This window comes from Magnolia sinica, chromosome 11 (assembly GCF_029962835.1).
Source record: "Magnolia sinica isolate HGM2019 chromosome 11, MsV1, whole genome shotgun sequence".
NCBI lineage: Eukaryota > Viridiplantae > Streptophyta > Magnoliopsida > Magnoliales > Magnoliaceae > Magnolia > Magnolia sinica.
The window spans coordinates 67,485,529-67,508,247 of record NC_080583.1 but is presented as its reverse complement, the minus strand read 5'-3'; the positions used below and the strand labels follow the sequence as shown (position 1 = coordinate 67,508,247).

At 40.0% G+C, this 22,719-nt stretch overlaps 2 protein-coding genes across 2 annotated transcripts; both read left to right on the top strand.

Annotated features, from left to right (window-relative positions):
• Positions 1-346: 346 nt before the first annotated feature.
• On the top strand, positions 347-10,911 carry LOC131219275 (uncharacterized). Its single transcript, XM_058214336.1, has 5 exons — positions 347-522; positions 609-658; positions 769-874; positions 1,051-1,109; positions 10,621-10,911. The coding sequence occupies exons 1-5, from the start codon at positions 403-405 to the stop codon at positions 10,670-10,672; spliced, it is 387 nt and encodes a 128-aa protein (XP_058070319.1). The 5' UTR covers positions 347-402; the 3' UTR covers positions 10,673-10,911.
• An 8,366-nt stretch (positions 10,912-19,277) lies between these two features.
• On the top strand, positions 19,278-21,936 carry LOC131218416 (probable receptor-like protein kinase At5g61350). Its single transcript, XM_058212995.1, has one exon. The coding sequence runs from the start codon at positions 19,287-19,289 to the stop codon at positions 21,861-21,863; it is 2,577 nt and encodes an 858-aa protein (XP_058068978.1). The 5' UTR covers positions 19,278-19,286; the 3' UTR covers positions 21,864-21,936.
• Positions 21,937-22,719: the final 783 nt, after the last annotated feature.

Sequence of the window (22,719 nt, the reverse complement as noted above, 5' to 3'; positions counted from 1 at the left end):
TGTGCAATAAATCTTATGTTTTTCATATAATAACCCCTATAATACTAATATTGAAAGCATTGATTCTCATTGAGATTTCAAAATTTTAAGGTTTTCTTAAGAAAATTTAGCCAATAATAAAATGATAAAAATATTTATTTTAATTAATAATGTTAAATATTAAATATATAAACATATAGTGAATAAGTTTAATTTTTGAGTAAAATTTGGATTAATATCGTCGTAAAATCGCAATAAATTAGAAACATCAAGCGTTTTAAAATTCTCGCGATATTATCGAGATGGAAGCGTTCACTTAAAATTTCGCGAAAAAATAGAAGTATCGCGAGAGTTTCATAATCTCGGCGATATTTGTCGCAGCATACGAGCCCCCAAAATCTCGGGCCCTGGTGAATTCGATCGATGCCATTCATGGCAAAGCCTCACAAAACCCTAAATTCCACGCTCATCTGTCTTGCGATTGCTGGATTTCTCAGCTCTTTTGCTTTTACGGCATCGGCTAAATCTCCTCGCCCCATTTCTGTAAGCATCCCTTCATCTCTCTTTAGGGCTCTGATTTTTCTCGATTTTCTTTAATCTCTATCGATATTTCTCATCTGGAAAATCAGGACAATGAGATCAGAGAGAAGAAGAACGCTTGCTATGAAGACATTGAAAGGTAAACATCAACATTTCATGAGAATCTCTCTTTCTATATATATATATATATATTAATGATTTTTTTCATTATTTATTTATTTATAATCTTATGCTGTTGTGGCGGTGAAGTGGATTGTGGGGATGGCAATGCAAGTCGTCGATGATTGCGAAAGAGAATTGCGCGTTGCGGTGCCTTTCTCCTGTTTGTTACGAGCTCGTCTACGAGAGCGATCCGGTGTGTACTTCTCTTCTATTTCAAGCGGGCAGTTCTATAATTTTCATACGCTTGGAGCTTTTTTTTTTTTTTTTTTCCTTTTTTCTTTTTCTTTTCCTGATTAGAGGAATTATCTTTCGTCATTTTTTTAAAATTTTTTTTGATATTCATTTAAAATATTTATTTTATTTTGTCAGCTGGAAGAAGGGGAGAAGGATTACATTAGGGGCCAGGAGTACAAGTACTGTATGCACAAGTAAGGAAAAAAATAAATTATTATTATTATTTGATGTTTGCTTGTTCTCATTTCTAGTTTGCACATTCTTTGTCGGAAAATGTTAGAATCAGAAATAAAAATGTTTAGAATTTTGTGAAAGGTTAGATGAAGCAAAAGCTGCAAATTGATCGTTTGATCATATCCCATCATGATTGAATCAATACTAGATGATTTGTTATAGTAAGCTAATAATACCAGTGCTGCCGGTGACGGGCTGGGGGGCAGTATTGCTTTACGTTCGGTCTTTGGAGTGGTTGGAATGGTTCTATTCAAAATTTTGATTTTTCTCAGCTTTTGCTTGGCACATTGACAACACAATACCCATGGACAGAACTACTTTTCAAGAAATATCTTTTATACCCACTATTCGAATCCAATCCATGAGATTGGTTTTTGTGCCATTGATGAAATGGGTCAAGGTGGTAAATATGACAGTTATATATGCTAGGATGCCCCATGTAGGCATTTATAGTCTGGGTGTGGTTAGATGACTGGGATGGAAGGAAGTTACCAAGAAGAACAAAGGCACGAACTAGTGGGATCCTTGGTGATGCAAGGATGCAAAAGAGGTTGGGAAATCAAGCCCATGTTTTATCACATGTGACTTCTCCATGATACACATGACATACTTGAATCCAATGTCACGTTTCTCTAAATCGAACCTTGTTTGATTGCCACATACAAAAACAAAAAAAATTCTCATTATGAATGTTCTTACCATCTGATCAACATCCATAAAATGGATGCGTAACCAATATGACTTGCTGATATGAAATATTCTATACCTATGGCTCAGTTTCAATGACACAATAGTTGATTTAATGGAACATATGTTGGATGATGATTCCTATCAAATTCTATGGACAACTCTCATGAACCTTAAAAAAACTCGCATACAAGTGCACAACCGATGATAAAACGTAGCATGAGTTATGTTCCATACATTGCTGTACACTTTTTTTTCTTCCATTGTTCCATAGATTGATGTACTCAAATATTATTTATATTTATATTTATTTATTTATTTTTTACTTTCTTCATTAGTATTTTATAGAGACAAAGGCACCGAGTTAAAAAAACTGAAAATAAGTAAAATTTCTTAAATTATCTACAAATCTCATGATAAATTGCAAGCAACTAGATAAAACAACAATGATTAGAGAACCATTTGTATTTATTTTTTGAAATGTAATGCATGGGAAATTGATCAATATTTTGTTTTTTGCAATTTCTTCATCTTCTTTGTTAAGGGAAAGAGAGAGGAGAGGGAGAGGGAGAGGGAGAGGGAGAGGGAGAAGGAGAGATGTGTTTTTTGTAGGCGAGAGAGAATGTCTTCTATCAGAAATTACTAGGAATGTGGTGTGTTGTAGAAGAGAGAGACGCGGGGTGGATTTTCGGTGCAACCCAGTTATTGAATCAATGAGATCTCGATACCCAAATTGCAAAGAAATTAAAAAAGAATACTTAAAAGAATAATGGAGTAGAGAGGGAGAGATCTTTTATTGATATCAACGTTTTCTCTTACAGAGCTTAAGGAAAAAACACGCCTAGAAAAAAAAATAAAATCAAATCTACTAACTCCTACACCACCACCCCCCTTTTATAGATTCTAAAGGAATCCTTAATTAAAATCTCTACAAGTAAGAGAATCAATCACAATTTATCACAACTAATCTATTCTTTATTCACACAACAAAAGTCTAATGAAAAGCAAACATGGAAAACCATCAAATATTTAAATCTACTCCATAATTTCAATCACATCAATTACACCCTCATCACATCTTTAAATCAGCCCTCATATCTCCCAAAAATAGTAAATAATTTCTAAATTTATAAATAATTAGCCCAAAAATTAGCACATGTTGGGCTCTATGGGCTATCTGCGTATGTCTTGTTGGGCCATTCAGTGGGCCTATACGGACCTAAGTGGGCGGGGCCCTATAGTGGGCCTATGTAGGCCGTGGGACTGCATCAATTTTGTTGGTAGTTACTAGGAACATGGAGGGTGTTGAGAAAGGTTTTTTGGTGATGTGGGATGATGTAGGGGCATCTTGGTGTCTCCAAGGATGCACCGTATTTTTACGCTGGGGTGGGGTGGCCCACAAGGTGGGTTTTGTAAGATGCAAAATGGCCATGAGTTAGGGACCATTGTGGGATCATGTGATTCAGGGACTCGTGCAACGCGGGGGTTGCCCATAGGGAGGTCTCGCCTAAGTTTTGCCTAGGAGGGCCTGCATAGAGGGATAAACCGGTTCTTCCTCAACATCTTTGGAGCTTTTGGTGTGTTGGTTGGTTGTCTGCTATCAGAATGGTATCAGAGCAGGAGCTTAGGGATCGAGTCTTTTCACCGATGTGGGTGGATTGAGTCTCTTCAAGAGTGCATTCGGTACTTGTAGAAGAGGGACAATCGATTGAAGCGGTGTGCCGTTCGTAGGAAGTGCGAAAAAATCTTCGATTCCCTTCAATTTCGGAGTGTATTTGAGAGGGAGATTTTTGGATTTAGGGTTCTGGGAAGGAAGAACCGGAACCCTATATGGTTTCGGAAAAAAAAGGGCTTTAGTTGCCATTTTGACGGATGCGGATTAGGGAAGCGGACTGCTGCATTGACGTCAGCAAGTTTTGTGGGTCTGATCATGACGTGTGTTATATCCAAACCGTCCATCCATTTGGCGAGCTCGTCTTAAGGCTTGAGACGAAAAATAAGACAAATCTAACTATCAAGTGGACCACACTGTAAAAAGCAGTGGGGGATTGAACGTCTACCATTGAAACCCTTTTTGGGGTCACAAAAGTTTTGGATAAATATGAAATTTGTTTTTCCGCTTCATTCAGGTCTTTGTGCCTAATGAACAGATTGGATGGAAAATAAACGTTATGGTAGGCCCTACGAATATTTTAACGGTGAAAATCATTATCTTCGATGCTATTTGCGGTGTGGTCCAGATGATCTTTGGATATGATTCATTTTTTGGATAATGCTCTAAAATAATCTATAAAAATAGATGAACGCTATAGATATAATAAATACATCACTGTGGGGCCCATGTAACTTGGATCTCCTTTGAACCGTTCGTACAACTTGGAGCTCGAGGAGCGTCAGTGCTCGTCTTCGCACGACACGTACCTACAACAGCTATATAGCTGGTGTGTGGTACACCAGCCAATCTGCTTCCGTGGATTAGCACCCAGGACGCGAATTTCCTGGGAAAGGTTCATGCGCTGTGATGCAAGGTGGGGCCTACAGTGATTTTGGTGATAAATCGAAACTGTCCATCCCTTGTGGGAGTTCATTTTAGTACATGCGACCAAAAATGAGTTGGATCCAAGACTCAAGTGGGTCGGACGAGAGGGAAAACCAGGAAAAGAGTTTCCTACCGTTGAAAACTTCCTGGCATCTTCCTTTATATTTATATGCCATCCAAACCGTTTATAAGTCATTCCCACTCGGATGAATTGAAAACACCAAAAATATCGCCAAAAATATCACTTGATATGAACCTTTGTGGCCATACGAATGGTTCAAATGGTGGTTATTAAATCTAAATTGTTTCCTCTCGTACGGACCACTTGAGTCTTGGATACATCTCATTTTTGTATCATGCCCTAAAATGACCTCCCAAAATAGATTAACGGTGTGGATTTATAGCAAACATCATGGTAGGCCCCACCTAGCATCCTAGTGCTGGAACATCCTACAAAGGCTTTCGCAAGAAATCTGCGTCCAGCCATTGAGCAGCGAGACTCCCTAGTCCTTACCGAAGTTATGTCACCAAGTTAAGTGGGCCCCACCATGATGTATGTGTTGTATCCACACCGTCCATACATTTGAAGAGATCATTTTAAAGCATGATACAAAGAATGATTTAGATCCAAAGTTCCAGTGTACCCCACCACAGAAAATAGTGGGGAGAGTGCCGCCCACCATTAAAGACTTCTAATGGCTACAAAAATTTTAGATCAAGCTGATATTTGTTTTTTCCCTTATGTCGTGCCTGTGTTAACTTATGAAAGGGTTGGATCTCAAATAAACATCATGGTGGACCTTAGGAAGGTTTCAACGGTGGCGTCACTCTCCCCATTGTTTTCTATGGTGGGTCCACTACTGCTCTGAATCCGCCTCATTCTTTGTCTCGTACCCTAAAATGATCTCTCCAAATGAATGGACGGTGTGGATACAACACATACGTCATGGTGGCGGCCACAAAACTTGGTGACATCAACACACCAAAGAAATCGGTGGTGTGGCAAACATGCAATTTGCCCCGATTTTGGAGGGAGAGTTGGGTGAGACCTGGAACCAACGATGTGGGTGGGACCCTCATCGTAGGGCTCACATCTATGCATTCATTGTATATCCATGCCGTCCATCTGTTTTTTCAAATTAAATTAGGCCATGGTCCTCCAAAAATTGAAGCAGATATAATTTTCATGTAGATCACACGATCAGAAACAATGATTATTGGCTATTAAAAACATTAGAAAAGTTTTAGATCAAATAGATATTTGCTTTTCTTTCATCTAGGTCTGTTTGGCCTTATCAATAGGTTGGATAATCAACAAATTGTTTGTTGTGGTATGCTCCGCCGGAAATTGCTTCTTCATTTATTAGACCACACTCTAAGTTAGGCTGGAAAAACAGATGAACGGCATGGATATACAATGTATGCATTAAGGTGGGCCCAGCGTCCCACTCACTTTGATATTCTGGGGTTGCACCCAAGCCGGGCACAGCTTTAATGGGTATGTATCCACTGAGGTGGGTGGAATCCCTAACCGCGGGGCCCACTGTGATTCATGTACCTTATATCCACTTCGTCTATTTGTTTTGAAAACTCATTTTAGGGCATGCTCCAAAAAAAACAAGTAGATCTTAATAGTAGGTGGACCATAATATAGGAAACAGTGGTAATCAACCAATCAAATTTATCATGGGCCATGAAAGTTTTGGTTATGCTGATATTTGTGTGGTCTCTTCATCCATGTCTTTGTGACCATATCAATAGATTGGATGGCAAATAAACATTTCGGTGGACCCCATGAAGTTTTCAGTGGTGGTGATTTAATCACAATGGTTTGTTTCATGTGGTATGGTCCACTTAAGATTTGGATCTTGTTCATTTTTCTGATCATGCCTTAAAAGGAGCTGTCATATTTGATGGGCGATGTGGATATAAGGCACATACATCACAATGGGCCCTACAGTTATGTAATGCAAATTTTTTGTATATATATATATATATATATATATATATATATATATATATATATATATAATTTCTAAATATGCAAATATGTGTATTCAGGCTTGTCATGAAGTTTCACTAAAAAATTCCACCGTTTTCCTCGTGTTATTCCCTTTTTTTCCCGAATTTCCAGTTATCGGCGATATTATCGGCGATAAAGATATTATATCTCTATCTCTGGTCAGCGAAACTTGTAGCGACACTGACAACTCGAACATTGTATGAAAGGAGGTTGGTCGTATTTGGGGAGTACTACCAAGGTATCCAAGAGGGTGACCGAGTTTAGAGAGTAGCCATCCTAGAAATAAGGGTGGCAATGGGCTGGGCTAGGGCAGGGATGAGGTTGCCCTAGCTTAGCCTTGATCCTAATCAGGTTGAAAGGCCTTGGCCCTAGACTTGCCCTACAGGGTCTGCCATTGTAAGGAAATTATTCAAGTGACTAAAGGTTTGAAAGTCATCCAATTTAAGATTTTTTAGGTATCCTCCATTTACGACGAGTCCCATCATATAAATAGTTTGGATAATTGAGACATGACTTGGATCCAAAAAGTATTTAAACTATACATGTGTGGTGAATGGGGAACAACTCACACTTGTCTTTAAACCATGCATTCTTTTCGTATAATGATGACCTATGTGATGGTGAACTAGATCATTGGCCCAAGCATGACTTGGCAAAAGACCCTTGAGGCCAAGTTTAGGGGCCTGAGCCTTGGCCCTACAAGGTTGGGTCACCCTCCCCATTGCTATACTACCTAGGAGGGGTCAAGCTTGGGTGGTTAGATGAACACTGGTGGAGCATGTGAACCAAACATAAAACCCTTGGGCCTAATGCATTTTGCGTCCCTCATACTTGAGACAAAGTGGGCCTCATACACCCATGGGCATGATTAAGTTTTTATGCTATCAGGGATGGAAGCAAAAAGATGGATTTCGTAAATTAGTCACAAAATAAATCCCAAACAAAGTGCCTCAAAAAGGAGAGGGGACACTAATTGGAGCTCTTGCTCTCTAAAATACTAACAAAGAAAGTAAACAGAGAAATATTTGATAGGATAGTTATGTTTTTGGTTTTTCTTATTGTATGGGCATGTGACTCATGCTCTGTTTTGATCAAATATCCATTTTTATGCCATTTGTTGAAGGGTCAGGATAGTTATGTCTAGAGTATTTGATAGGATCATCCATCCAACCTGTGTTCCATCAGATCTATTGTTGAACCACTAAGGGCCTGTTTGGATTACTGATTACCACAGTAATGGGCTGTAATATATGGTAAATGAGTAATGATTATTATTACCACAGTAGTCAAAGGTAAACCATGATAGTGGTTGTACTTGTATGCAATACTCCTACAGCTAGCTACACTTTCCATCCGTATAGTATTCTCGGTGGTTAGATATGCATGGATGTACTTTCATTAATACATATTATATCCACACCGTCCATCCATTTTGCAATATCATTTTAAGGCATGTCCCTAAAAATGCCGAAGATCCAGCACTTTTGTGGCCCCAAGAAGCTTGCAATGGCAGGCACTCAATTCCATTGCCTTCTGTGGTGTGGTCCATTTCTGGTTTGGATCCACCTCATTTTTTGTCTCATTCCATAAAATGATCACCCAATAAGGATGGATGGTGTGGATATAACACACATCATGGTGAGGCCCACGAAACTATGCCATGTGAACACACCTCCGCCCATCCGTTTTCTGCTGTGATTCTGGAATATTAGCATGATTTGACACTTGGCAATATCCAATTAAAGACATGATGCAATGATGTGATTTTTTACACCACATTACCGCGGTAGTCCATTATCCAAACAGGCCCTAAAACATGAGTCGTAGCCTGTAGGTATAGAATGTTTTGTGTCAACGAGTCATATTGTTTAAGCGTCAATTTTATGGATGTGGATCAGATGATAAGGATAGTCATAATGATATTTTTCTTTTTCTTTTTCTTTTCTTCTTCTTCTTCTTCTTAATTTTTGGGGGATATAGCAATAAAACAAGGTTTGACTAAAGAATGTGACATGGGGTTCATGTATGTCATGTCTCATGTATACTGTGGGGGGTTCACGTGTGATAGGACATGAGCTTGATTTGTCACCCTTTTCATTCACCCTCGGCATTACTGGAGGTCCCACTAGTATTCACTTATTAAATCCAACCGGTATGCATGTTGAGAAGTCCAATGCCTCCTTTTGATTTTATTTCTTTTTGACGCCATTTTTGTTATTTCCTAGGAAAGTTCATATTATTATGATTCTCTTCTCTTCTTGACCCAAGTGATTTGCTTATGCTTCTCCAATTCAGTAACTACCGGTGAGAGAGATGGTTTGCAGGCCCTCATGGTTAGCAGGTTCAGCAGTAAATTATCCGTAGTGGGCCACACCTCAATGTTGGGTCAGACCACTGTTGTGCACTGATTCCAATGGTGTGGCCCAACTGATGACCAGACTAGCCTATTTTTGTGTCAGGTGATCTTCATGGCATGGCCTACTGTTTTCATTGTACTGATGTCCTGCACAAGTGGCATGTTGGCAGGAAAGAGGGCATGGTACCACAAGTTATGGTACCTTGCCTGTAGGTATCACTTCCCTATGCAATGTTTTTCATATCCAATTATCACGTTACACAAGCTTAATTTCAGGGCAAGACACATCAAAACGGAGGTAACCCAATGATAAGCTGTCTGCAGTTACAGTACTGGCCATCTGCATTAGTTTTCTTTCAATGTATCACATAATCAGTTCACACAGACTGTAACTGTTACATTAGGATTCATGACTCAAGCTGGGCTCTTCCCTCAAGAAGCAGTGTGCCTTGCTAACTTGGGTCCCAAGCAGCAGATCCAGGCCTTAACTAGTTTACCCCGCTTTTCTTGGTCTACTTCATCAAATGATGAAAATCTGTGAACTCAACTAAAATTCATTAAAATAACAGCAGCAGCAGCAACAACAATTTATGGTGACTTGATAGTCTAAACTATTATTTACTACAATTCACTGTTTAAATCTATTATGAATTTGTTTGATATGCCCATGGTTTTCAGTCAAAGTGACTCGGGCCAACTTGTCCGGTTTTGAGTTGAGTTGTCCTGGATGAGTCAGGGGCAATTTGGCTATATCACCCTCTTTCCAATTCCGACAAATAGAGCCCATGGCCCAGTAATCCTGACCATTGATCTGCTGATTGGTATATTGCATGGAGCATGCCCCAAAAAAATTCCAGCTTGGGACTTTTCAGTGTCCTTTTTAAAAAAAAAACGAGTAATTCAGTGACCTATATGATTTCAGGTGAATGTGTAATGTTGTTCTTAACCATCTTAGTATCTATAGCCACCAATATGGAAATTATTTGGAGCATGGTCCATCCAGAATGATCCATAATATATCAACGGTCTAGATTTTCCAACCATGGGTGCCACTCGCGTGCATGGTGTCTGCACGGTGGATGCATTGGCAGCTGACTGTTTCATGTAACCTTCAGTTGGACAAGTTGCACGGGGTGACTTGGCCTGATCAGCCAAATCACCGAGTCAGGCCCATGGTATATGATTCCTGGTGCTAAACCAGATCGGCCTTCACCAAGTTCAAGTATGAAACCATGGATGTGCCCATGTCATCGTTGCGGACACCTGATATAATCCTTATGAGTTGAAATCATCGAATTGGGATGTCATTGATTGCCAACATTTTTGGCTATTGTTATGCTAAAAACACCCCAAAATTCAATGAGAGCTAACCACTGTCACAGCTGCATGTTGTTGTTTGACTTAGCTGCATGACCTAGGGCCTGTTTGAACACACCATTATGACGCACGTTTAATGCTTCAACACTGTAGAGCTAAACACTTCATATCGTGTGTTTGGATGCACTTTTCACAAACCCTGTCTGATTCCCCACTCATGAAATAGGTGCTAAAAGTCTACTCACCGGTTGTGGAGTCGACTGGCAAAACAAGGAGACTCCCATTTCCAGGAACCCCCTTTTGCGTCGTTGTGTGCAAACAAGCCCTTAACTACATGTTTTTGGTCTGACTTTTTACACCGACCCACCGTTCTATCATGAATCTTGCTACTGGATGTTGAGATGTAAAATCACCTGCTATGTATGAAAACAACTATCTTATGATTTTTCTGAAGAACTGAATGGGATCACCTTCACGGAGAGCTAATGCTTGTTGGGTATTTTAGTTTGACACTGCTTCATTCGTTGGGTTTTGATTTGCTCATATCAGGGTGTCAGTGGGAGAGGACCTTGAAGGAGTAAAGGGGGTTTTTGACTACTAGTCGATCACGGGGCATCAAAAACCAGAGCACAAATTTCTGCTTCTTCTTCTTCTTTTATATTTTTTTTTATACATATTCTGGTGTTCATGTAAACTACCATGGTTTTGCTATTATTGTGTATAGTTCAAGGATACATATTTTTTGCTTCTTTCGTTCTCTTGTTGTGATTACATTTAGGGCATGTTTGGATTTGTTAATTGAGGAAACGTCTATTTCATGAAAATGGTATTTTTGTTGTTTGTTTTTGTAAATTTCATGTAATCATTTTTTTTTTTAATCCTCTCATTTCCTTAAAAATACCATTTCCTCACTCAGACTTATGAAACCTATTTTCAAAAAATTGAGGGAAACGAGAAAAGATGACTCCTACTCTTAAGTGGTAGTCGCTTGTCTCACCATCCATCTTTAAGTGCCTCACATGTGCTAGTGTGCTATATGTGCAGCATGTACCATCGTCCATCCACCTTAAAGCATTAGATTGTGCCATTTTTCCATGTGCAATATGTGTGTTCGCCCATCTTTTGTGACTCACGCTTAAGTGTGTCACACACCCTAGCTGGCCATGTGCAAAATGTGCCATCCTTATCTTCAAATGCCCTATGTTTGCTGCATATGCTATTGAGTCACATGTGCCGTATGGCTGCCATCCATCTTAAGCATTTCACATGCGCAACACATGCTCATGAGATATATGCAACGCGTGCACCAATCACCTTTAAGTGCCCATATGTGCAAGCATCCGTGCTAGGAGATGAAGGGCCTTTTTTTTTTTTTTCGATACACATGCACCCACACTAGTGGGATTTCAGTGCAATGGGTACTCGAGCCCATGACCACATACTATCATAAACCAAACTTCTCGAAATAAGTCACTTATCTACTGCGTGTGTGTCAAAAAATGCTATTTCATAAGCCAAGTGATATGGAGATATTGAAGAAAATGCTGTAATTAATTCAAATTACCTTGTTTTCTTGAAATTGTGATCCTATATAACAAAAATCTGCACTAGGGCTTAGTACAAAACTGTTGCAGGAATATGCAAAAAGATCCTCTCTTTTTTCTTTTGGAAGGATAATAGATCTAGGATCTGATTTGTTGAAAGATTGCTTGAAAAAAAAAATCAAAGCAACAAAAAATACACAAGGTGTTACATCCCAAACAGTATATAGTACTACATCCCAAACAAAGAAGAAAAATCATGTACATTTACCTTTTGAATCCATGAAGTCCATTCTATGACATTCCTCTCTGCTTTCCACGCTATCTCTTCCGACGGACCTTGTCTGTCAAGAAAGCACCACCTATTGTGCTCCCTATATATTCCAAAGCAAGGCAAAACTAAAGAAGATGCCAGAACACTACTCCGAAGATAGAATTCCATGCCCCATTCATAGCAGGCCATCCACTAACAATGGAATCACCCATACCACGCTGGAGATCCATAAGGTGGACCACAATCGTTGCACAAATGAGTAATGAATGAATAGATGATCTATAGACTCGGCATCACCCTTGCAAAAAAATCATCGATCTTTTCTAAAGATCCATCTTTAGTTTACATATGTTTCTGCCCAACCAACCAAACAAAAGATGCTGAGTTTCGCCCCGATCCAATAGTTGGAATAAACATTATAGGCATTTGAATTTTTTTAATTAAAAAAAATTGGAATAAATATTATAGGCATTTGAATTTTTTTAATTAAAAAAAAAAGAGATGAGAAACCGAATGTGACGTCTGTGTACAGAGACACGTCCGGTGATTATAATAATAATATTACTGTATATATATAAAAAAAATGACAGCAACATTATGAAAAGGATGGTTTCAACGCCCCTCCATCCTCAACGTCGTGTGGCCCACCTAAGTTTTGGATTTGCCTCATATAAAAGGCCCATGGCCTATCATGATTTGGCTAAACGGTTGGTTGGGATGTATTTCTCTCGAGCAGTAGGCCCACAATAGAAAAAAAAAATAGTTGGAAGAAAAAAAAAGACATGAAACTATAGCAATGTAGTGTGGTGTGCGACACAACACCGACCTCCGTGTTGGGTTGACGTGGCAAACTTATGTGGGCCCACAATAATGTATGTGTTATATCCACACCGTCCATCCATTTTTCTAGATCATTTTAGAATATGAACGAAAATATGAGGCAGATCCAGATTCAAGTGGGCCACACCACAGAAAGCACTGGGACAATGAGGCCTACCGTTGAAAACTTCCCCTTCATCCTTGTTTGTGAGATCTCGTGAACAGGTTGGATGCCAAAAAAGCATCACGATTGGCCCTAGAAAAGTTTCAACGGTGGTTTCATTGTTTCCACTAATCTCTTTGGTGTGGTCCACTTGAGATTTGAATCTTCCTTATATTTGCGTTTAAGGCCTAAATAAGTCTCATAAAATGGATGTACGGTCTGGATATAACAAATACAACATGTTGGGGACCACAGCAGTTTCCCACGTTAACACATGACGGTGGCACACCACGCAATCCGTGTCAAAAAGCGTCTCTTCCTCTTCAACTTTCTTCTTCCGTTGCGAAGGACACGGAAGTTACTGCGCTGGGATGCTAGGCGGCGCCCACATTAATGCTTGTGAGAAATCGACACCGTCCATCCGTTGTGGGAGCTCATTTTAGGACATGCTACTAAAAATGAGTTGTATCGAAAACTCAAATGGGCTGGACGAGAGTAAAAACCGGGGAAATAGTTTTCTACCGTTGAGACCTTCCTGGGATCTACCTTGATATGTATATGACATCCGAACCGTTTATAAGGCCATTTCCACTCGGATGAAGTAAAAAAACCAAAAATAATTCGCCTGATATGAAAATTTGTGGCGATACAAAGTTTCAAACGGTGGTCACTGAATCTATACTCTTTCTTCTCGTATGGCCTAATTGAGTTTTGTATACACTTCATTTTTGCACGCATGCCCTAAAATGAGCTCCCAAAACGGATGAACGATGTAGATTTCCCACGAACATCTCAGTGGGACCCACCTAGCATCGGGGACCCACCTCGCATCCAAGCACAGCAACTTCAAGGCTTTGGCAGAAAATCTCCGTCGCGTTACGGTTGTCTCGGACCCACCGAATCCCTGTTCGATTGGAAACGGATTGGCACTAATGTGTGTGTGGCATGTAACTCTCTCTCTCTCTCTTTCTCTGTTCAAAAATGTGGCTGAAATTTTAGCACTGAGTTGTCCAAATTTACTTTCCTACAGGTGAAAATGTCAATAAGAATACCTTTAGCATAGGTGGAGAGCTTTTATTATTTCAAGTAATATTTATCTATCTTAATTAGGGATTAAGATGGTAAATGATGATGCCATTAATACTTTGCAACTTTTATATAAATGCAAAGGGGTATATGGCCAGCACCTTATTATTTTAAAGAAATATGTTTTTAACTTTTATGTCTTTACTTTATTAACTTACTTTAAACAATATTTATATTAATTAATTAGTGTGTTATGTGAAATAATGGTGCTTATAATGCACCTAACTACTTCTAGATAAAAAGAAGTGCCTCATCTCTCATTAATTTAAGGAAAATGGAGATTCTCCTTTGACTTTTAAAATGTTGATTGATTAGGAAGTTTAATCATGCGGTTTAAGGCTATTTGGAGTAGTTTAATTAGCCTAATATTTTCTAGAAAAGGTAACATCAATTATCATATTATTTTGGGGACATAAATGTGAGATAATCGTGCACATGTACAACACTAAGTTTTCTGCGCCGCACCGCCTTAATGGTTTATTGCATCAACTAATGTAAGGTACCTCTATGCTTGTGGCGACAGGGCGGCCACTACGACGTAGGTTTCGATCACTTGGGTGTCTAAGTGCGTGCTTGATTCAGGTCTTGTGGGAAACGTTGGATGACCCAAAGAAGTATTGAAAAGTTTTACATAGAAAGTTGCATATATGTGCTCGCAGGAACACCGAAGTGACGAGGCGTTACATATTATGATGGACCGTAAAGTGAGAAGATCCCATTAGTACGATTTTTCATTTTAGGCCATTCAAAATTGGGTTATGATTGTCTTGATTGCTGTGGAACTATGCCATGTGTACGGTTGAAGAGTTTGTGGATGGTTTGGATCTTGCATGCATTTGCCGGGTTGGCTCATGGGTAGAGACATGCACATGTGATTTGGGAGGTATGGGTGCATGTTTAGCCCTTACCGAGTTAAGGGTAGAGTTTTGTCATGTAGGGCCCGTTTGGATACCAGCAAATAAGTTACTTTTCTATACTTACAGCTATAAATAACTTGTTTGAGACACATAAGTTTAGTTTATAATGAATTATAAGTAGATTTTTTATTTAAAGTTACTTAATTACTTTAGTTTACTAAGTAGAAATTAAAATAAGATACTTAAGGCACAAGTAACTTATCGTAACTTACAATCCAAATGCCCTCTTAGATTAATAAGAAAATTTTGGCCATGTAGAAATTAGAATGTAACTTACAATCCAAACGCCCTCTTAGATTAATAAGAAAATTTTGGCCATGTAGAAATTAGAATGTTATTCATCGAACTATAAATAGGGCTGTCATTGGGCTGGGCTCAAAGTAGGCAAAATCAAATTTAAAATAGACCTGGCTCGTTACACCCAACCCAAACAATTCAAAATCCATACTGAAACCAGCCCAAGCGCAGCCCGTTGACAACCAATTATAAATAAAAAAATGAAAAATATTGCCACTCTTGAACGTACTAAAACAGCTCAATCGTCCATGCTTCCATTCAATGATACATTAGAAGATTAGAGTGGATTAGGTGCTCATCTCCACAGGTTACTATGGCACACCTCATTTTATCTTAGCCTTTTCCTTTGGTTTAATGATTTTACATGCAGGGTAAGGTTTCAAGAAATTTAAAAATCAAAAAACAAAAAACAAAATGAGTGTGTACATAATGTCCTTATGTGTGATAGGACATTTTAAGTCTTTCATTTAACATGGTAGTTTCTTACAAAAAGCAAGCATATGAATCATTTTTTTTTATATGGTGGTATTGTTTATTTACGTTTGGATACACTGAAAATATAAAAAATAAATAGAAATAAAATACTTCACTAGGCTGAATCATGTATAAAATATGCTGTCCTTAAAGCGTGATTCGCCCCCTTATCAACTACTGATGGGTTACAGGCGAATTGCTTCCAGGATAAGACAAGCCTTATCTGGATCCAGTGTGCAACAATTACGATAGGTCCAGTGTGGAACAATTTTAACACAGCAGATTCCTTCTGGCAGACTCAGACAGTGGAGATGTTCTAAGTATTTTAGAATGGAGCTATGAATCATATCTGATTTGATGGGAGAGATGGTGTGTTGAGATGATAAAATTGGATTGGAATGGTCCAGTTTATATAGGCATCAGGTATAACACCATTGCTGTGTGGTATTCAATGGTTCAGAACGTTTGAAAAATATTTCTGGCCGTTGTCCATTAATTCTAAACGTTTCCAGTTGTCAGATCAGAAGATCTGACCGTTGGATCATTCTAACCTGTCTGTTTTTGAGCTGCACGTTTTGGATTTAAGATCCGACCGTTCTCAGTTACCTATAAAACTCAGGCTCATTTCAGATTTTCAGATCCATACCGCCCTAAGGCTCTGACCAGACCCATCTCACCGCGATCGCATCGAGGTCACACCGTCTCGTGCCGGTTCGCGTAAGGTCATGAGGGAGCGACCACTCTGCGACACGATGCACGTGCGAAGTGCGCCATCTAGCGTCACTACAGCCACACTACCTCACTGCTCACGCTCGTGCCCGAGCTCGAGCGCTCGCATGTGCATAATACTGGAACACACAACCCGTGTTTCATCTCCTCCAAAAACTCCAAGTAAGAATACTTTTTACAAGTCCACATATAAACCACAAAAGTTTTCTTCTCATTTCTGATGTGGGACAAAGCACACACACCGCACTTTTTAATTCAAAAAATTCAAAAAGCGTTTTGGCGGAAAAATCCTAAAAATTTGAAAAATTTGAATTTTCATTTTTATTATTTTTTAAAAAACCATTGATATTTAATAGGTGGTTTGTATTTGATAGGACATTTTAAGTCATTCAATTAGCATGGTATTTTCTTACAAAAGCAGAGCGTATGAAGAAATTTTGTTTATGTTGGTTTGTATTTATCAAGTATGATTTTCATTTGTATAAATCCTCCCAAATATGATTATTATAAATAAAAATCTAATTATTTATTTAATTACTCATTTATGTTTAAAATGGTTTTGCATATAGAAAAATTCTCTCAAGTGATGAGATGTTGGAGAAAATTGACGCACTAATGGTATTATTTGTTAGCTTTTTAGCTATGGACCGAAAACCTCCTCCTTTTAAAGTATTTTCCACAACCCACTTACCTATTTCAAATAGGTCCTACTGCCACCTCCACTAACAGATTCTTAATGGGTGGCGGTCACAGCCTAAAATTGAAGCGTATCTCAGTCACACTAAAGGAAACAATGGGATAATGACACCCAACATTGAAACCTTCTCGGTGGCCCCCCGCATATCTTCCGGCCGCGTATCTTCTCGGTTGAACGCAATCAGCTTCCATTGTTCGCCAATGCCTAGCTATAGGCAAAATAAAGGAGGAGGGAAGTGGATTTAGGTGCTTGGTGGAGTGTATTGGTCTACACATGTACACCTATCAAACTATTTACATATCATGTTTCTTGGATAATTGATCCAATCTGTACAAATTTATGATTTAATCATGTATGGATAATAATAGAAAATTTCACTCACTAGGACTTGTGTGTGTTGTTTCTACATATTCACTAGTGGGAGCCAAAGGCACCATGCATGCCATCTTTATACCCATTTTGTACAATTCTCTATACCAATGATCTCATGGTTGCTGCCATTCACTATTGATGGCTACAAATGAAGTAGATCCAGAGTTCAACTGAGTTACATGACAAGAAATAGTGGGGATTGAATGTCCACCGTTGAAAAATTTATAGGGCATGGGATGTTTGTGAGAAATTCACCTGGTCCATCAGTTTTGACAGCTCATTTTATGGCATGGACCCAAAAATGAGGCTAACATCAAGGGCAACACGTAAGGGAATAGTGGGATTGAATACTCACGGTTAAAACCTTTTGGGGCGACCATGGGGCTCACTTTGAGCATTGGATCTCTCTCATTTTTTCGGCCCATGTCCTAAAGTGAGCTAGCAAAACAAATGGGTGGTGTGGATTTCTCACAACGGCCCACACGGTTTTCCCCCATTAGGTGGGGCCCACCATGATGTTTGTGACAAATCCACTCCGTCCATTGGATTTTCCATATCATTTTAGGACATGCACCCAAAAATGAGGCTGATTCAAAACTTAGGTGGGCCAAATGATTAGAAAAAGTGAGGATTGAACGCCTATCGCTAAAACATTCTCGGGCTAATAGATTGTTTGTGACAAATCTACCTTGTCCATTTGTGTTTCCAAATCATTTTACCGCATGGGCCAAAAATGACGTAAATCCAAAGCTTAAGTGGCCACACGATAAGAAACAATGGGATTGAACACTGACAGTTGAAACATATTGGGGCCATTAAGGGGCCACTTTAAACTATGGATGTGGCTCATTTCTTTGCTGATGCTTAAAATAAGCTAGAAAACAGATGGATGGGGTGGATTTCTAAAAAACATCAAGGTGGCTCCAGGTATGGTCGAGATTAGGTTAGCATGACCATCCATGTCAATCAATGGGCCATTCGGAGGTTCGGAGGAAATTCTAGTAAGGGTGAGAGTTGGTTGGCCGTAAGTGAGGCCCACCATTATGTTTGTGATCATAAATCCATTTTATCCACCGGATTTTTCATCTCATTTTAGGGCATGGCCTAATAAAGCTCAAGTGGGACAACCAACATGAAATAATGGGGATTGAATGCCCACCGTTCAAACATTTGTGGAATGCTTACGACAAATCCACCTTGTCTATCTGTTTTCTCAGCTCATTTTATGCTATGGGATAAAAACGAGGGAAATACCAATATCAGGTTCGCAGGTAATCGTGTATAGAAGATGGGATATTGTAAGTGCGGGACAGTTTCGTTGATACGAAAATATGAAAATCTATTCTCACAGGTAACTAACAGCAAGCGGTGCAATACATAACGGTGAGAATGGTTTTAGGTCCATACCCCAAAAGTCAGGCGTGCATACGTAAAAATCCCTTCATTTTATCTATTTATTTTGTCTTTCTTCTTTCCTTCCATTAATTCAGTTTTTATTTATTCATCACTCTTTACTTCATTAATTGCCATTTTTTATTTCTGCCAACAGAGAGACATTCCCATCCATGAAATTCCTCACTTTTCTATCGTGCTTGCACGTAAACAAATTCTCCCTCTCCCCCCATCTTAAGAGGGAAAAGTTCAACAACAGCCGCTCCCTTAATCCATCCTTCTCTATTTTTCCGGAGATACACACAAATCCCTCCGAAACTCACGTCGAATTACACCCCAATCACACCCTCTCCTTTCTCCTCTCCGTGGAGGTTGGCTGGCATGGCTCCCCTGCCGCCTCCTCCTCCTCCTCCTCCTCCTCCTTCCATCTCCCTCTCCCCTCCATCTATCTAATATGACAGTACTCGAAAAACATGAAATGGGTCACCCACGACTGCTTTCTCTCTCCCTTCTCCTCTTCCTTCTCTTCTTCTCTTCACCCCAAACATCCCTATCCGCACCATCTCCTCCAACTTTCAAACCACCAGACAACTACCTCCTCGACTGCGGTGCACCCAAAACAACCGACCTTCCTGATGGACGCACCTTCCGATCTGATCCTCAATCCTCTTCCTTCCTCTCCACCGCTGAAAATGTCCAAGCAGCTACCTCCAACATTTCCACAAACATATCATCTTCCCCTCTCTACCTCACCGCACGCATCTTCCCCGAAAGATCCACCTATACATTTTTCATTTCTCAACCAGGCCGTCACTGGCTCCGCCTCTACTTTTATCCTCTCCCCCACACCTTATTCAACCTCACCAATGCAATCTTCACCGTAGCCACCGACACCACCGTCCTCCTACATGACTTCTCCATTCCTCTCGACTCATCTGTCGTCTTCAAAGAATACCTCCTCAACATCGTCTCCAACAGATTCTCCCTCAGATTCTTACCCCTCAAGGATTCATTCGCATTCATTAATGCTATCGAACTCGTCTCCGCTCCCGACACCCTCATGACCGATACAGCCACTGCATTCTCCCCTACAGGTGAAATCGCTGAATTCACAGGCGTATCTAAATTTGCATTAGAGATCTTATACCGTCTCAATGTAGGCGGCGATCTCATCGTCACTGATAATGACACCTTGGGAAGAACCTGGCGGCCCGATTCCTCTTTCCTGAAATTCGCTCCCATGGCACAGAACGTTTCAATCTCACCCAAATCAGTCAATTACTTACCTGATGATAGCAATGTAGGAGGCCACGCCACCCCACTAATTGCTCCTACCTTGGTTTATGCATCAGCAGTCGAGACGGCTGATTCAAATGTCATCGACCCCAATTTCAACATCACCTGGGAATTTAATGTAGATCCCAACTTCTCTTACCTCATCCGGATGCATTTCTGCGACATTGTTAGCAAGCACCTCAATGATCTCTACTTCAACGTCTACATCAACGAGATGATTGGCATTTCTCAATTCGATCTCTCGACCATCACTTCCGGGCTGGCAGTCCCCTATTACCAGGATTTTGTTGTAAATGCTTCTTCTATTTCCAACCAAACAGTTCTTGTGCAGGTGGGACCAGCTTCTGAGGTTGATTCGGGCACGGTTAATGCCATCCTCAATGGGTTGGAAGTGATGAAGATGAGTAATTCAGTGGGAAGTTTGGATGGTTTTTTCTCTGTGGAGGGGTCGAGGATTATATATCGAGATCCCAACTCTGGTATCAGCAGTAAGAAGAGATTGATTGCAGTTATCGGGCTAATCATGTCTGTAGGTGGGTTGATAATGCTAGCTGTTGTTTTCTGCCGTTGGCAGAAGCGGCCTCATGACTGGGAGAAGAGAAACAGTTTCTCTTCTTGGCTACTCCCACTTCACGTTAGCCACTCCAGTTTCATGACTAAGGCTGGATCGCACCGCAATCCCTTTGGCTCTCACAAGAGCAAGAGTGGCTACTCGGGCTTCTTCTCCTCCACACTCGGGATTGGCCGCTGCTTCAGCTTCGCAGAATTACAAGAAGCAACTCACAACTTCGACGAGAAGGCAGTAATTGGAGTTGGAGGGTTTGGGAAGGTCTACCTTGGCGAGCTCGAAGATAAGACGCAGCTAGCGGTGAAGAGAGGAAATCCTCAATCAGAACAAGGGATCAATGAGTTTCAGACAGAGATACAGATGCTTTCAAAGCTCAGACATAGACACCTTGTCTCTCTCATTGGATATTGCGACGAACAGTCGGAGATGATTTTAGTATATGAGTACATGTCCAATGGCCCACTTCGCGACCATCTCTATGATTCCAACCTTCCTCCTCTCTCATGGAAGCGTCGGCTCGAGATTTGCATTGGTGCTGCACGTGGATTGCATTATCTCCACACAGGTGCAGCACAAGGTATAATCCATCGAGATGTCAAGACCACTAATATCCTACTCGATGAGAAACTAGTAGCGAAGGTTGCGGATTTCGGGCTATCTAAAGCAGGTCCCAGCTTGGAACAGACTCATGTGAGCACAGCTGTGAAAGGGAGTTTTGGATACCTGGATCCAGAATACTTCAGGATGCAACAACTGACAGAGAAATCGGATGTGTATTCATTTGGGGTCGTGCTTTTTGAGGTGTTGTGTTGTAGGCCTGCCATAAATCCAGCACTCCCAAGAGAGCAGGTGAACTTAGCTGAATGGGCAATGCAGAGGAATAGGAAAGGACTCTTGGAGAAGATCATAGACCCACATCTCGTCGGTACAATATGTCCTGCTTCGCTGAAGAAATTTGTTGAGGCAGCTGAGAAATGTCTGGCAGATTATGGAGTTGATAGACCTTCTATGGGAGATGTGTTGTGGAATTTGGAGTATGCTCTGCAACTCCAAGAGGCTTGGGGGAGGGTTGATGATGATGATGATCCAACTGAAGCTAACAGCTCCAAGCTTATTGTTATGGCAGAATCTGGATCTACAGCTGCTGCTCCCACGTCGACCAGGTAGTAGGATCTCAAGGGAGGTAATAAAAAAGAAAACAAAACAATCAAGGGGCATTCATTACATCTCCATTCTTTTTTGAGGGAAAACTTGGGGACTTTTATATGTAGGCTACGAAGAGGAGCGCGCGGATGTCATTCTCTCTTCACTTTCGGTCTAAATGATGGCATAGACTCATATGCATTGTGTAGAGTTTTTTCTTTCCAAAAAAAAAAAAATGTTACTTTTGATCCTCATAAATTGTAATTCATTGTCAACACACTTTTGTTCGCTCACTTCTCTACTCCACTCTCCATTAATAAATCTACTGCACTGTTGTTTCCCACATCCTTCTTTATACCTCACATGCTTTGTTTTTTGTCTGAAGATTGCTCGAATCAGACGTCTGGAACCAAATTAATCCTGTCAAATTTCATGGGCCTACCTTAACCAGCTCTTAAACCAACCATTGCCGATACTGTCTAAACATGTAAAAGGCATGAGGTTAGAGTGAATTGACTCGTTAGTCGTTTCTGTTACGTGTAATGTGCGCGCGCGCGCTAGAATCGATAAATCAGCTTGATCCAAACCGATGAATTCGACCCAAGCTTCGAAATAAATCTCTGAATTATTTTCAAATTCACTTAAATTCACGGAAAAAGTTTAAAAATTCTGAAAAATTTTAACCAAATATTTCGACAATTCAGCATAATTGAAATGTTTTTCCAAAGGTTACATATATAAATATATGTAATAAGAGCAATACGAGAATAATTAAATTATAAGCAAGTAGAGAATAGAAAGTACCAGATAGACAATGGATATATAAATTCTAGTGCCAACTTTTTCTCAGTTGGTGCTTCAACAACCAAGGGCCTATTTG

Excerpts from the sequence above, each read along its gene's own strand:
- LOC131219275 (XM_058214336.1), top strand. The coding sequence starts at position 403 with ATGCCATTCATGGCAAAGCCTCACAAAACCCTAAATTCCACGCTCATC. Across the intron at positions 659-768 it reads TGCTATGAAGACATTGAAAG|TGGATTGTGGGGATGGCAAT; the intron begins GTAAACATCAAC and ends GTGGCGGTGAAG. Across the intron at positions 1,110-10,620 it reads TACAAGTACTGTATGCACAA|GGTGTCAGTGGGAGAGGACC; the intron begins GTAAGGAAAAAA and ends TGCTCATATCAG.
- LOC131218416 (XM_058212995.1), top strand. The coding sequence starts at position 19,287 with ATGACAGTACTCGAAAAACATGAAATGGGTCACCCACGACTGCTTTCT.